The sequence below is a fragment of the Poeciliopsis prolifica genome, unplaced genomic scaffold (genome assembly GCF_027474105.1).
Source record: "Poeciliopsis prolifica strain line A6 unplaced genomic scaffold, Auburn_PproV2 SCAFFOLD018, whole genome shotgun sequence".
NCBI classification, from domain to species: domain Eukaryota; kingdom Metazoa; phylum Chordata; class Actinopteri; order Cyprinodontiformes; family Poeciliidae; genus Poeciliopsis; species Poeciliopsis prolifica.
In genome coordinates this window covers 9537085-9552817 of record NW_026562393.1, presented here as the reverse complement: position 1 = coordinate 9552817, position 15733 = coordinate 9537085, and the positions used below count along the sequence as shown (strand labels likewise).

General features: G+C 41.8%; 1 protein-coding gene across 29 annotated transcripts in view; it reads right to left on the bottom strand.

Moving 5' to 3' along the window:
* tcf7l2 (transcription factor 7 like 2) overlaps positions 1-15733 on the bottom strand; it is a 102871-nt gene that overhangs the window by 60061 nt on the left and 27077 nt on the right. For 25 of the 29 annotated variants that reach the window (XM_055042441.1, XM_055042439.1, XM_055042442.1 and 22 more), the window contains exon 4: positions 7040-7141. The exons of the other annotated variants lie outside the window; for them this stretch is intronic. In XM_055042441.1, the coding sequence (XP_054898416.1) occupies positions 7040-7141 (102 nt within the window). The remainder of the gene's footprint in view (positions 1-7039; positions 7142-15733) is intronic. 29 annotated transcript variants of the gene reach the window in all.

The window sequence follows — 15733 nt, the reverse complement described above, 5'->3', positions numbered from 1 at the left end:
AAAACAAAGGAAGGGATAAACTAGTAAAAGTCAAACAACATGCAAAGGGAAGCAACAGGGCTTTTTAGTTTACTGAAGGGCTCTGGTACCCAAGAGCTACTGTGCACTCAGATCGCTGGGTTTTCCTTCTACTCGTGTTGACCCTCAGGCCAGCGAGATAGCTCCTCATAAAAGCTAGTCAGTAAACACTGTGGTTTACTGGCGCAGCGCACGCACGCGAGCAAATATCCATTATGCCGTTAAAATGTGTCCAACACAGACTTCCACATGCCCACCCCTCAGCAAGGGTTAGCTTAAGTTCATGGGGGGTTATTTAGCAGTCAACAAGGAGAAACAACAAAAAGACTACAATTCCTCACACAAATTAACTTTGGGACATGGCATGAAGAAACTACAGGCTAAAACACACCGCTTGCGTCTGGCTCTTCCCAGGCATGCAGTGTCCATCAAAGGACCTCTGGACTCATGAGATTGAGCATTCAGGTATGTTCCAGAAATCCCACCAGAATTAAAAGCTTCTCAAGTTCACTGCTCTTTAGATTAGCAATAGGTTTTAGTTTGTCTCACTTCCTGAGTCACTCATGACCTGCGGTCAACTTGCCACGCACTTTTGACCAAAACAGACTCCAAGTCTTTTTTGGTTGGTTCAGTCAGAGTAAATCTTTACTTTTGAGGCCTAAATAAGGGTGTTTTCACACCTAATAACAACTGAGGAGCACCGTCAGATTTTAGCAATTTCTTTTTTCTCTTCGGCAGATGAGACATTTTTTCCGCTAATGCCAGGGCCTACTGGATAAATACAATGCGTTATCGTTAACTTTCTGCTTTTTGAGTAGTTTCCAGTTCGCTTGATAGTCATATATACATTCGAACTGCACCAGAGTCTACTTTAACTGAACCGAGACCTAGCTTAAAACACATGCATGTCACATTTTTCCAATTATTTTCAAACAAAGTCGAAACACATTATTTTCCTTCCATTCACCATAATGCAATACTTTGGACTGTTCTATCACATAAATGATTTGGTGACAAAATGTGAAAAGCATAAACAGTACAGATTCTATCTGTTAAGCGTTTTAGAATATTCTAAGATTCACTCTAAAGTCAAAGGAGAAGAAAAAAGAAATCTGCAGTCGGTTGTTGTGGGATTGCTGCAAAGTGAGCCAACACTGAGTGGATTGTCTGTGGGAACGAACCGCTATCCAGACTACTGGACAGACACAAAGACCGAGGTGCTCTCATTCTCATTGTCATAGTCCCCGAGGCTGACGCCACGTCTCGTCCAGGCCGATGACGCAAGCGTGGCCCTCTCCAGCAAGCGCCCGTCGCCGGAAGAGGCAAGATGGCCGAAACAAACTGGTCGATAAGAATAAAACTGTCACATAAAATATGCACACAAAAAAAACCCTCTATCATCACATAACCCTACATGCTAAGAGTATTTCTGCTTTCAAAATTGAGAAACAACCGTAAATAAATGTGTGGGATGTGAGACTTCTTGTGCAGCAAGGGATGGATGGAGGGATGCATGCAAAAACAGAAGACAGAAAGGAGGGAGGTGGTTATTTGGATGAAGGCTTAAAATGGAGCAGGAAAGAACAGTTAAAGGTCAGCAGAAGTTAGGGACAGAAAGAGCCTCTAACGTAAAGACGGCGGAGTCAGGACGGTGCGTGGGTGGCGCCTGTTGACCATGGGGGTCGCTCATTAACAACAGTGAAGGCTGGGCCTCCCAGAGTCCCTTGCAATTGTCTGGCCAGCCCAGGTATATGGGATATTCAGACCACAGGAAGCCCCCTTTTTCATTCCCCGCTACTCAAGGGTGGATAGAGAAGCGGTCCCAGAAGGTGAATGTGATCCTGCCTCTTTTTTATTTTTTTTTCCCTCTTAGAGTCGGAGTTCTTTGACCCGCTACAGGAATCCACAATCATTGTGATGAGTCTATTCTGAATGTTTAACCAGGTTGCTGCTCTGTTTTTCAGCCTTCTTTTCTGCACTGCAAGAACACAAAATCTCACCAAGGATTTCTCGTCTTGTTTCCTGTGCAAGTATCTTGTTTCACTTGAGACAAAACTAGCTTATAAGTAACATTTCAGCAAGGTACATGAGCTTGTTTTAAATAAATAACTCCTTAATATTAATTTAGAAAAGTAGTATTTCCACTGTCACATTATTTTATATTTAACAGGTCATTTTTCCCATCTTATAAGTTAAATAATCTACTAGATGATCTAGTACTTTTTTAATATTAATGAATTATTTACATAAAAGAAGCTCCTATATCTTGCTGAAAGTTACTTGTAAGTTAGTATACTTGGATTGAGACCAAAAACGCTTGGTATAATTTTGTGCTTTTGTAGTGTGAACACACATTCCTCAGGAAAACAAGTTTGTCTAAATGGAAATAAAGCGGAGGTTGTAGAGGTAGGTGGGAGGTCCGGCACACCGTAAAAACGAACGGATTCCATCACTTCCTCCATACTAATTACGATACACTTCGAACAAATGCCCTCCCTCTCTTTCTCTCTCTCTCTCTTCACCACTCTAAAAGCCAATGCTTCACTACCTCTGACACACATGCACACACACGCGCACCCACGCACACAGTGACACACACAGTGAGGTGCAGTTGGGAAATGGTTAACACTCCAGCCGTCCCCTGCTGCCAGTGAAAGCCCACAAAACAATGGAGACATTGTTTGGCCAGGGCTAGACTCTAGACTCCAAGGTTGTGCGTGCGTGCACGTGTGTGTGTGTGTGTGTGTGTGTGTGTGTGTGTGTGTGTGTGTGTGTGTGTGTGTGTGTGTGTGTGTGTGTGTGTGTGAGACAGAGAGAGAGAAATCAGTGTGTAGCCTCTTAAAGCAGAGGATGTTTTTCCCTCTCAAAGCTTAAGATAAGAATTAACTTGCTTTCATACCTTTTCTGCTAAAGCAGGATCTAAAAATTCAAACCAACTTTAATCACATGACTGAGACGAGATCCTCCTTCACCTCCTTCACCTCCCCCCTAACCCCCTGCTCACGTGACATCATGACATCACCAACACAAGCCTGGACTCCTGCTGAGGCCGCCGCTGTGTTATTGTTGATGATATCAACACACGCAGCCCAAGTTTGGAGATTTACTAAACACTCTGATTTGGCTCATTGTCTCGCTGAGTTCATGCTACACAGAGCCACCTCCCTGCAAAAGTATTCACACCCTCTTGGGCTTTTCCATATTCTGAACTGCAGAATAATGTCCTTTACTATGAGGACATAGTAAAGGACATGAACACGCTGTTCATGTGATGGAACAGGCCTTTGTCTTCAAGCCTTTTTTTTACTCAAATGCCTATAAGGAATTTTATGTGTGTATAAATGTAGCTGTTTTGTTTCTGGCCTCATATTTATTACAGCAGGGTGTCTGCATGTTTCAGCAAACCAAATTTAGGGCTTTTTTAAGACCTTTTTTTATTGCCCCATTGAATGAAATTTAGGTTAAAAAAAATTAGAAATGTAGGGGATGTTTGGGAGATCCTGCTGTAACACAATCAAGCAAAGCAAAAACTGAAAGGCCACGAATAAATCAGGCAGTTTCAGGGATGAAGTTGTTAAAAAGCAGAATTAGATTCTAGAACAATATCCTAATCTTGGATCCTCTCATTGAGCTATGGAGGCTCCAATAATAAAATTTAGGCCAATGCCAGGAGAAATATTGCAGATATAATATGTACCACACAAAGTATATTTCCCTACACTTTCAAATGACCACAACTCTGGCAATATTCGTTACTTCAGCTAAACATACCCACAATCCCACACTGTATCATTATCAGTATTTTCCCCCAAAATACCACAAAGACGTTTTTCGCACTCCACAAATCTGGCAAGATAAACCATTGTTGGAAACAGTAGCAGATGGTGGTGGCAGCATTATCTTTTTGCGGTGATAGCCAAACCGTAAGCAACCAGCTACTTCGCAACCCAAAACAAAAAACACCCATAAAAGACTGTAACTGCACCAGAAGAGGGTTCTACAAAGTACGTACTACATATGTATGCCACACTTTTCAGATTTCACAATGTGGATTGAGTTCAGTGTTGTATTTTCTGAAAATAATTAAACCTCAGAGGCCATAAGAGAACAGCTGCATTTCTACTAATTAAATTAGATTCAGGTGAGGTTTATTTTGTACTTGGTGCAATCAGTCCCCCTCTCTTTAGGGTGAAGTGAAAATATTGCTTCACAGCTATGCTCCACTCTGTGTTGGCCTATCACATTAAATCAAATCTTGGCAATAATGAGAAAAATGTGAAAACTATTAAGTGGTATGAATACTTTTGTGAATCATTAAACTTTCCTTTGGACTAAATATGTAAAGCTGATGCAGTTTTCAACATTTATCAGCCTAATTTATGTTTCAAACGCATCTAAAAAGGGTTTATTGGTGTGCAGCGCCGTGTCAACACATGAATAAATACTTAGCATTGTTGATCTTTCCCCGTAGGAGCTGCGTGATGCCCAAAAATTGTTTTGCGGGCTCACCCTCCAAACCTGCACTTCAGTAGGTGGATAAAATATTGAATTATTTTCAGCCAATAGCACAAAAGTTCAGCAGCGGCAGGTCTTAAGGCTGCCTGCAGGGCGGTCGCGCACTTCAAAAAGGATCCAGCTCGACCTCCTCCGAAGGGCACGGCAAGCCGGGACATCCAGCGTGCCCTCTGGGAGAACAGCCATGATGAGGTCACTTCCTCCTCTCAGCTGATTCTCCATCGTTCCAAAAACTGAGCTTTCCATTTGACTTCATATTTATTCCTCGTCTACATCCACGTCCATCTTTGCTTCTGTTTATTATTGTTCCAACCGTCTTATCGCCACCTGTGCAGCTTGTTCGTGCTTCAGGCAGACGGAGGTCAAGGCACCTGAACGATTCAGTGCATTCGCAAACAAAACAGAGCTACTGTTGGCGGCCAAATTCGCAGATAAGAGCATCGTGCACCCGAACAGTGAGGCTTTTTTTTTTTTGGAGTGACACCTGCAGGATTCAACATGAGGTGGTCATTACAATTCACGGCAGCTGTCCTGCAGCTAATCTTTCCTTTTCTATATGTATGACAGCATGCATGATGCAAACGAGGGAAACATTGAACCCCACTTCCCGTCTCAGCCAGAGGTGGATGCTGGAACAGATCGGGGGGAGCAGCCAACAATACAGGCAGCATTTCACATTCGGTTTCATCACTTCTACTAACAGGCAGTTGTGCACCGTCTGTACAGCGCTGCGGCAAGGCCTCTGATCTTAACCAGCCTGTGCATCAAACGCATCGGACAAAAGTGGGTAATAGGAGCACAGACATTACAATCGGTTATTTCTGGTATTGATCAGTGTCATTATTTATTCAGGGTTATCTGTTTCATTGCTTTTGATTTGTTTATGTCTGTTTGGTAATTAGGCCAAACAGAAGAGTTTCTACTGAAGAGAAGAAAAAAAGATGCCAATTTAACATCAAGCAGTGTTTCCTTCCACTCAACTTTCCATTAATATGCTTCCAACATCCAGAAAAGCTAGCTTCTTTAGCAGTGACCTTGTGATTTAAAAGCGATGGTAATTTTGAAACTTGTTGGTTTCAAAATTACCACCAAGGAAGTTTCCTTAGCATTAAGGGAAAAGATCTGAATCCGCGGAAAGATAACCAGAAATTACCGTCCCGAAACTTTCTGCACATGTAAGCTCATTACAAACATGGCTAATTTTTTGAAAACAGAATGAGGATGAAATAAACACATGACATATCCTAAAAGTCAGAGCAATAATATATAACAGATTTAATGACATCATCATGTGAGCTGGGACTTTTGCCCCCCCCCAACCTCCAACATCTCCAGAAATAACAAGGGTAAAAGGTATAAAACCACCAGCAACCACACATAGAATAAGACACTTTTTCCGAGTTCCTTTTCCTTCTCCTTGAATAACACCATCATTGCTATCTCCTTCTCATCTTTAAACACAACTTTTGACAACATTTCTGATTCAAGTAAAGTATTTTAAGACGTGCTTCCTTAAATAGCAGGCGAAATACCAAGAGGCCTCGCTTTGCCGGCTTTTCGAGAAGGAATTTATAATAGACCATAAAAGAGGCTGTAATGATTGAATGTCAAATGTGACTCAGAGGGGACAGCGTGTCTCAATAGTGTAATCTGTGTGAAAAATAATCACCACATCCTCCAGAGTGCGAATCCCGAGCCGTAACGACAAATTAACGGCACGCTGGACGAAGAACGCATGAGGGACGCTTTGACAAGTTTTGTGCCGTGAAAATGTTCATTTTCTTAAACAAAAACAAAAAAACACACAAAAAGAAAAACAGAAGCTGGAATTGCTCCAAGGCATTAATGGTCACATCAGATCTACTTCTCTATTTCCACACATATTGATTTTCCTCGCGCTCGCCAACCACGTGACCACAAACGTACGATAAAACTTACGATAAAACTTTTCTACCGACCTCTTGTAAACTTTCAGCCTTAAACTAAGCTGCTGATTTTAGAGCCGGCAGATATAGACATGCCTGAGGTCCATGCTGTCATTTGTATGTATCGTTAGGGCAACCCTCCAATGCCATGGACAGTGTGATCAATGATGGAGCAAAGAAACGCCCCCGCTTCCTTCACAGACATGTGTTTTGCAGCCCAGCATTTGTTTATTCCTATTATACCGCAATCAATTGCCCATAAAAATCCAACTAATTGCAACCCTGAGCCGAGAGTTATCATTCCAAGAGATTACAGACGACATGGGTGGTTCAAAGAACAACAGGTGCGTCTGCCACGGAGTCTCCACCGCTGCCACTCACCTCGTGATCAACCAGTCCACAACCACAAAGCCTTTCAGTGTCCACATGTGCATTTTTAGGAGAATTAGTGTGGCTTGGGTGTGTTAGTGGCTGTGATTTAGGCGAAACAAACACAAGTGTCCAGTCAAAAACAGACGAAGAAGGAGGGGGGAAGCTTTTTCTTAGATGGTGAAAAAGAACTGAGCGGAGGATTTACTTACGACAATGTGTGCCGGTGACGGGGACCTGGCATCTTTAAGTGCTTGTCTACTCTGAAGACCTCCTGGTTGAACATCTAGAAGGGGCCATTTCATCTGTAGGTACTGAATGGCAGAAAGGAAACAGAATGGAAAGAAAGAAAACAAAACATGTTAACAATGCAAAAAAAGGGGAGCGGAAGGAGGAAAGGGGGAGGCAAAACCAAAAAGTAGTAGGACAAAACAAAGGGGGGAGACATTTCTCGACAAGTGCATAGGGATGTGAAAACTCAAAAATATGGAGACGCAAATAAAATCTTTAAGGCAGATGGAGGCGATGAGAATGGCCTGAAGCATGCATCTAAGAGTCGAGAAGGAGCACACACAGAAGCTGTATAAACTAAATAATGTATATCATTTTCTTTCAGAAATACAAAGCACATACTTTTACAGAGAAAAAGTGTGGAAAAACAACAAAAAAATACATTTACTCTTAAGTAGCAGACTGGTGATTTTAACTATGTCTGAGTCACTCTGAGATAAATTAAAGCAACGTATTTTGGTTTCTTTTCCACGCCTTTATGGTGACCTCATGTCATCAGTGTGACAGGTTTTACTGAAAATCATAAAACGAGGCAAAGTGTGGTCCCTCACCACGCTCCTCTGTGGCTGAACCACCTGACTGCCCCATAAATGATTGACCTGGCTTCTATCTGAAGTCAGAATGTCTGCCATCGCCCCTCCCCACCCTGTTTCTCTAAAGACGCCTACACCAAGGGAGGAAATAAAATGAAACGAAACACAGATAAGCAGGAACAAGGGTCATGAGAAACATCTGTCTGTAGCAATAAATGATAGAACAATCTACAGCTGATTGTACCTTTTAATTGAATATAAGTGTTTATTGAAATGAAATGTCATTTCTCACACTGAAGTAATCTGAATTTATTTTTAGCCACTGAAGGCCTGCTGTTGACTTTGCTACAACATGACAAGTCAAACTTTGCTTTTCAATGTTACAGCCACCTATCCTGAGGTAAAAAGGTCAAAGTGGCCGTGTAAAAAAGCTACAGAGAAACAAGTTACATAGGCAAAAATAACAAATATTTAGATCTTTTAATTATTTATTTGATCCATGTGAAAAAAAAACTTTAATGAACTTAAAAAAGGTACAAAACGTTGATTTTACTGTTGATGTTCTCAGTTCAACAACGTGCATTTTAGACAATAAGAAAGCTTTTGCTGTTATTCTGAATGGAAAAAAACTGCCACCCGTCTTCTATCAACAGCAATGCACCAGCTGCAAAACAGCCCCAAATCAGGAAGTATCCACCAGAATGAGTTTGAACCAGTGACCTTTGAGATCGTTCTTGTCACCGAGGCTAAACTGATCAAAATTGTCTCATCTAACCCATATTAATATGCATTAAATTACCACACTACCACAGAAGCTAACATTAACAGTTTTTCTTGTCTTTACTCTTGGGGGTACAGCCAATCAGCACGAAGGAAAAATGAATGGAAACATGGAGTGGCTATCTTCCAACTCCACTTAACTGCGTGTGAAGTATCATTGTGCCAAGCTATTTCAGCTTCCCAAGCTGCATTTCTTTTGAAAACATTACATAAGCTCTACAAAATTATCCAAGAATAATTTTGAGTTATGTTCCACAGATAAATCTGTGAATACTGATCCACAAATAGGTGTTGGTTCACTGTACTAGTTAAACCAATGAGTGTTGGCAAACAAATTAGTTTCATGCTGGGACAGAGAAACTACCAGTTGCAGTAAATCATGATTACTAAGAAGTTAATCAAACTTTGCGGGTTATAAGAAATTCCTCCAGGGCTTCTTACTAAAAGATTTAACTGAATGCATGTTTATTTGAGTAAACATATTATTATAATTTTGATTGGAGAAAATCCACAATTCTCTAAAGTTATTATTCATGTAGTCTAATCATTCCCATCTTGCAAAAACACAAGAATTAAATAAATTAATGATAGCCCAAAATGAATATTCAAGCCAGAACTGTAGCTTTTTAAATTAAAGTAAAAAGCTGACTCAGTTTTAAAATCCAGAGTGCTGGTATAAAAAAACAAGAATAAGGTCTTTAGCAACCAAATGAAGAAACAGGACCAATCACTGGTGTCAGGTAATTAATGCAGTAGGGCAGCAGGCCTGTGTTGTAACCTCTGTGCCACAGATACTCATTAAAAAATTTCAAGACAATGAAACTAAAGAGCTGTGAAAAGCCTGAACTCTGAGTTGCGTCTGTAACGCTGGTCAGACACAAACTTTTGGATATGATCAAAAAAAAAATCTGAAGGGTTCTTTCTTCTCTTCCTACCATTTCAAAAACCATTTTGTGACTTGCCAAGGTGTTGCGGTAATGACTTGAGTAGCTTCTGTTACATTTCGCCATAATTATTGTAACCCGGGATCACATGTTGGCACTCGGCGACGAAAAAGTTTAATAAATTGTCGTCCATTCCTCATGCGATCAATGAGGTGCAAGGGGGAAGCAGGGCTTAATTATCCGGGGACATTTGGTTTCTTTTTGTTGCCATCTTTGCAAAGGTGGTCACTAGTTTATACGAGTGTGTTCTACTTTGCGTGTGTGTGTCAGAGCTGGCTGGAGAGCGAGTGTGTCACGACCCTTTCTGAGACTGTGTTTAAATCAGTGGTAATTAGCCAAGAGTTCACTGTGGGGTGCCTGCCAGTGGAAGACGCTGGAGGGAGTTATTGACTGCTTGTCCTCAGTTACAGCCCTGGCGCGGAGAAAACTGCCTGCTGCCGGGTCGCTCTCCAGCATCGTTTATGACCCAAAGACGACTTTTACTGCACCAGAACTGTTTATGCTTGTTTGTATGTCTGTATGAGTGGAAAAAGGAAAACTTGTAAAAGCTCCTGTGGGTTTTTCATGAACCACTCCCCCCCTTTACCCACACTAGGTAATAATTGCTAAGAGTAAAAGAGGACTTTTCACAGCAAAGAAAGAACAGGACGAGAAGAGCGACATAATTGTTATATATGAGGTATCACCCACTTACTGGAATCAGATGATTTTCACACATATCCAGATTGGTGGATCAGAGATTGGTTGATTAGGAATTTCAAAGTCTACAGTAATACAGTAATCAAACTAATGCTGCTGAGAAGTTGACTCAGAGTTAGCTATTTTATGTTCACTGAGGTAATTACACATGGAGCACACATACATTTCAAGACGGGAAAGTTATTTTCTGGAGTTGTTATGGTCCTAGGCCTTATGAGCTGGGCTACTGGTGTTCGTGTGCGTCTGTCCTCTATGCAGGTGTTACTGATCTGCTGATCCAGAGCACAGTGTTTAAGAACTCTTGACGTGTGCGCTCCCAGACCTCATCTCCTCTCATCATGCACATTTACCTTTGTTTTCGCAACTCACAACTCCCATTTGCATGCTTACAACACATCCAAGCATTTCCATTGCACCACTGATACTGTCACTCACCTTCCATTGTAGTTTTTCTTAATATTATCGTCTTTATTAAATATTCACTTTCTGCACCTTTAACCATGGCATGGTCTCCTGTTTTTGTTATGACCCTATGCCAGTTTCAAAGTTTCTCTGGTTAATTTTCAGGAAGACTTCAGTCTAACTATATGCTGTGGAACATCCTCAATGAGAAATGCTGGAAATGTTTCGGTCATCATAAAAGCATAAATTTATTAAGCTAACCCAGCTATCCACGCTAACCATGCCAGACACCAAAAAAAGGCCTCAACTCTATAATAATTGCATATTTGTTTTTAAGTCCAGCTCAACTGAAGAGTTGCGTAATACAACCTGCTCTGTCTTATGTCTGGCGCCTCCTTATTTTACGTAAATATGTTGACTAAAATTAATATTAAGAAGTCAGAGCTTTAAGAAATCCTTGACAGAAAACAAACCACATCTCTAATCAGTGCAACTCCATAATTCACATGTAGCAAACAAACAATGTCATGTTAACATGTGCTGACAGACGCAGACCCTAACACAGTTCCACCCGGGAGAAGAGGTGAGGAAGGAGTGTGAAGGTGACCCCCACTCCTCCTTAGTGTTGAACCAATTGATAAGTGAGACGAAGGATCGGTGGCTCCACCTCAACCTTAATATCGCAAATGTTCTCACACGCTATGGTTTTATAGGCATGTCGAGGAAGACGGAGCCTTGGCAAGCACAGTGCGCTTCCAGATCAACCCCCTCCTGTCTCCCACCCACCCGTCTGGCCTGCTAACGGACGTACTGGCTGGGCTTGAGTAAGGCCGTGACCTCTGACCCCCTCCCTCTGCTTCCCCACTCAGCGACCTGAAAATTCTCCTGCTATGAGAGGGGGGCCCCCATGTAACTCAAGAGCCATTCCAAAGTGACAAATTGCACTGGAGTTCCAGGATAACTCTCTCTCCCCGCCCCCAACTCCACCCATACACAGACGCTAACCAGCTCAACCCCAATTTCGCCCCCAACAGGCCTTCCCACCCAACGAGAGCCAACCAGTAGCTATGCTTTCACAGCGCTGCTTCTTCCTTCTCCCCTCTTCTTTTCAGACTTGCTTCCCGAGGTTGTTCTCTTTCGCCCGTGCCCTGGAGCCCCTCCTTGCCTGGGCAGCCTCACAATGGGAGCTGAATGACTCAATTGTCTCTTATGAAGTGAAAAAAACAAAGTGCTTTAAATCCTTACATAGGGATGAACTCACCCCCACCGTCCCAGTTCTCCCATCATGTTCAGTTAAAGGCATATTTAATAAAACTCAAACTCGTCTGGTCTTTGACCCAAACCCAAATGAATGCTCTTCCTCAAACGGTCTCAAACAACAGGTCAAGCTGAAAGACTTTTCTGGAGAATCAATTCTCTCTACAGTCAGTGCAGCTTTGTTGAACTTGGAATTTATGTTTCACCAGATTTCCTTTTCCATGCCAGACCAGTCACCCATCTCCAGCTCACTGCCACCGGCGTGTTATAAGCCACAATGTGTTAACTCAGACCCGCACTGACTGGCATCACAGTGAAAACAAGCTAGGCCTCCTGTCCTGGTCACTAGCAGAGGGGGTGGCTAGATAGGGAGCAAAACAAGGACATCACTTCACCTATACACATACCAGTTTGTATCACTAAACTTTGTAGCTTAAGCTGGTACTGAAGCAATTCAATTACCTCCTAAAGTATTTGCCTGTCTGTGGCTTACAATAACTCACTGCTCCAATTTCTGGAAAAAAATACAATATTCGAGTAAACACCTTTTTTTTGTATGAAAAATAAACAAAGTTCATTAACCAATTTCTTTGTGCTCTCCTTCGTGCAAAATTCATTACTCAGTTATTCATCATGTGAATGAGCAAGTAATCATTAACATAAGCACTGTATTTTAAACATTGTAGTGGTCATGTCACATGTTTCAGAGAATATGGTTGAAGTAAATTAATTTGTAAAGGGACTGTAGCGTTCTAACTATTTAAACAGGAACCTAGAGCTAAGTCTTTTTAAAGGTGGTCTCAAGTTTTTGCAGATGTCAACTATTCGATTTAAAGTACCTGCTGTTGGTGAAAGCATTGACAGACTGAAATTGGTAATCATTTTAAAAGTAGGCAATCTAATGAAATCACATCTACTTTTCCAATATTGAACCTGCCAATCACAGATTAAAGCTGCGGGAGTAAAAACTTTCTGATTTCTGGCAAATGCAGTGGCCACAAGATCATCTCAGCCTGTTTGTTGTCCCAAACCAGCTTCTTTCCAATCAAGCCCCCATCTGATGTGCTTATCACATGCTGCCTGACGGGCAGGAGCGGCAGCCGCTGCATGGCTTGCTCGTTTTTGTTTTGGATTAGGAGCAAAGAGGGCTTCAGACCAATCAAACAAACTGAGGTCTTTATGTGCCAATGTGGCTCGCAAATACTGCAGCTCTCCAGCGGGCGACCAGTGGACGAATGTTGAGCACCAGTGGGGACTCCCGCTCATGTGCGAATGGAGCGGAGAGAGTTATATTACAAAAAAGCAGATAGCAGCTTTAGTTTAGAGTCAGCATATGGATGCTGGGTGTTGCTCCAAAGAGACCATGGGATCTTCTAGCCATCTGTGGCAACCCCTCCATGTCATTCACACAACATATCTTTATACATTCAGAATAACCCCCCTTCATCTCCACCCTAACACACTCGACATGCACATTTACTTACTCACACCTGAACAACAGAACACACCCATATTTGACAAACTCTTGGCCAAATGGCCCAGCTGGAGAGCCCCATAGAGATTGGATTGACAGCTTGCAGATTACACCAATCAAACTGCTACTATAAAGAGCTTTATTTAAATCTGGAAATGATCAAGGCTTGTAAGATGAGCCCATTCAAAAGCTCAGTAAGTAAACAGCTAAAAGCTTAAAAGATTAGTCTGTCCAGTTTGACTACAATTTTATCCCTTGAAAAATGAGAGCTGAGCATATTGTCTCGATCTGTAGCAGATAATGCTCACGGTCTTTGTTGTCACGCACAGGTGCAACTGAATAAGCAGAAACATTCTTAAGCAAATAAAGTAAACAGAAGAAGGTGAAAGTAATTGTTTTCAAATGAGGTAGAGAATCCTTTCTGTTAAAAGTTTTAACTTTTATGCAATTTGTCACACACCAATCACAAACTCGATATGGGAATTTATGCAGCAAACACAAATTAATGAATAATTGTGAAGTGGAAGGAAAATGATGCATTACTTTCACAATATTGTGTAAACCCTCTCCCCCTGAAAAGTAAGACATGCATTTGTACTCCTTCTGATACCCCTAAATAGAAACACAGCAGCAAGACAGTGATCCTAAATATGCAACCAGTGGTACAATGGAGTATCTCAGATTGTACCAAATTCATAAATGACAATTGCCCAGCCAAATACCAGACATAAATTCAATTAAAAATCTGTGCCAAGACATGAAAACCTATGTTTACAAACTCTCCATCTAATCTACCTGGCCTAAAGCTGTTTGGCAAAGAGGAATTGTTAAAAAGTTCAACAAACAATAAACACTTGCAACTATAATTGGACCCAAATGTGGTTCTTCAAAGTATTCACTTACATAAGCTAAATATACACACATCCCACACTTTTCAGATTTTTGTTTGTAAACAATGTGAAAAACATCAGAACATTTTCCTTCTACTTCATAATTCTGCACTACCTCATGTTGCTCTGTTAAAAAAAAAAACCCTTTAAAATATATCAGTTTGTGGTTGTAACATGACCACGAAAGTTCAAGGGGTATGAATACACAATTGGGTCTCATAGAGGCTTTGTCTTTACAGGAGTGAAGCAAATAAAAGCAGTGAAAGAATTCCTTGATAAAACTGAGAGAAAGTTAGCCAACACTAGAGGGTCCATCACGGATCCTTTGGTTCTACTAATGCACATTTTATGAGTAAATATTAAAGGGGGGGATGCCCCACCTGCTCTGATAGCCAGAGGCATTTTGCAACCAGGAAAATAAAAGTGAAATGTGGGAAGGCCTGGGGTTTGCTTGCCCTGGGGCGGGAAGGGGGTCCGCTGGGTCCGTATTTACTCCAAAGCCAGAACCGCTTGGGGGTTCCACTGGCTCTGGCAGTGCTGGGCCGCCGACCTGAACCGAAACCTCACCTCCAACCTCCTTTGCCGGCAATCTCCATCTCAACCCCAAACTCCCTTTCTCCTCTTTTTTTTCCAAACAGAAAAAAAATGAACCTGATGCTTTCATAGAAGCCTCTTTCCACGAGGGTGGATGGGTGGTGGGGGCACATGTGACCTTTCTTTTCCCTTCCACCAGACCCAGAGTTTGCATGCCCTCTAAAATGAAGCTGTAGACACAGGTTTGTGCAACTGCTATTGTTAAAAATATCTCAGAGCATTGTGCAGCCCCTTTGAGGATAAACAGAAGAAGTACTTAGTTTTTAGCTGATGTGTTTCTGTGTTGTCCTTTAGACATGTTTCCATGGACACTTGACTTCTATCAAGCCTTTTCTGGTAGTTAGTTTTGCTCTCTTGAACACAGGTCCATGTGATAAGCAAGGCTCCACTCTGACACTGTTTACTTAGCAGGTGTGGGCAAATGTGCTGTTCAAACACCAGCTGATTCACCGAGACATTTCAAAGGATTGCACAAGACAAGGAGACACGTTTCTTTACAACAAATGTTTACCAAAAATGGACTCTTGCTCTTTTTTGCCGTTAGATGGATTTAAGCATAATGGACATGAAAGGCCCAAACCCCAACTTCCCAACAGGTTCAGAAAGAGAACAGATTCTATGTCTGATTTTTGCACTGCTCTGTCTTTACCACTGTCCAGAGTCATTAAGAGTTTCTCTTGGTTGCTCTATAAATAATGGCATGGGCGGTGGGGGTTGGGGATCTGTGGGGGGCTGGTAAAGGCCAGCAGGAGTTGGTTGGTCTTCCACCAATCTTGCTAATGAACAGTCAGTCTGAAGTATCATGAGCTGCAGCAGAATGACATTTCCTTCAGGTGTTTCTCTTGTTACCCAGAGTTACAGTCACAGATCTGTTCTGAGTGCCACAGACACTAATACAGGCTGAGCTCTGTTGTGCTTTCAGTAGCATCCACAATGGTTGGGGCAACAAATGGCCAAACATATTCCTTAACTAAGTTATCGTAAAATACTTAAGGTGATAATCAAAGTGAAGTAACAGAGTTGATGGATCCATATCGAATAT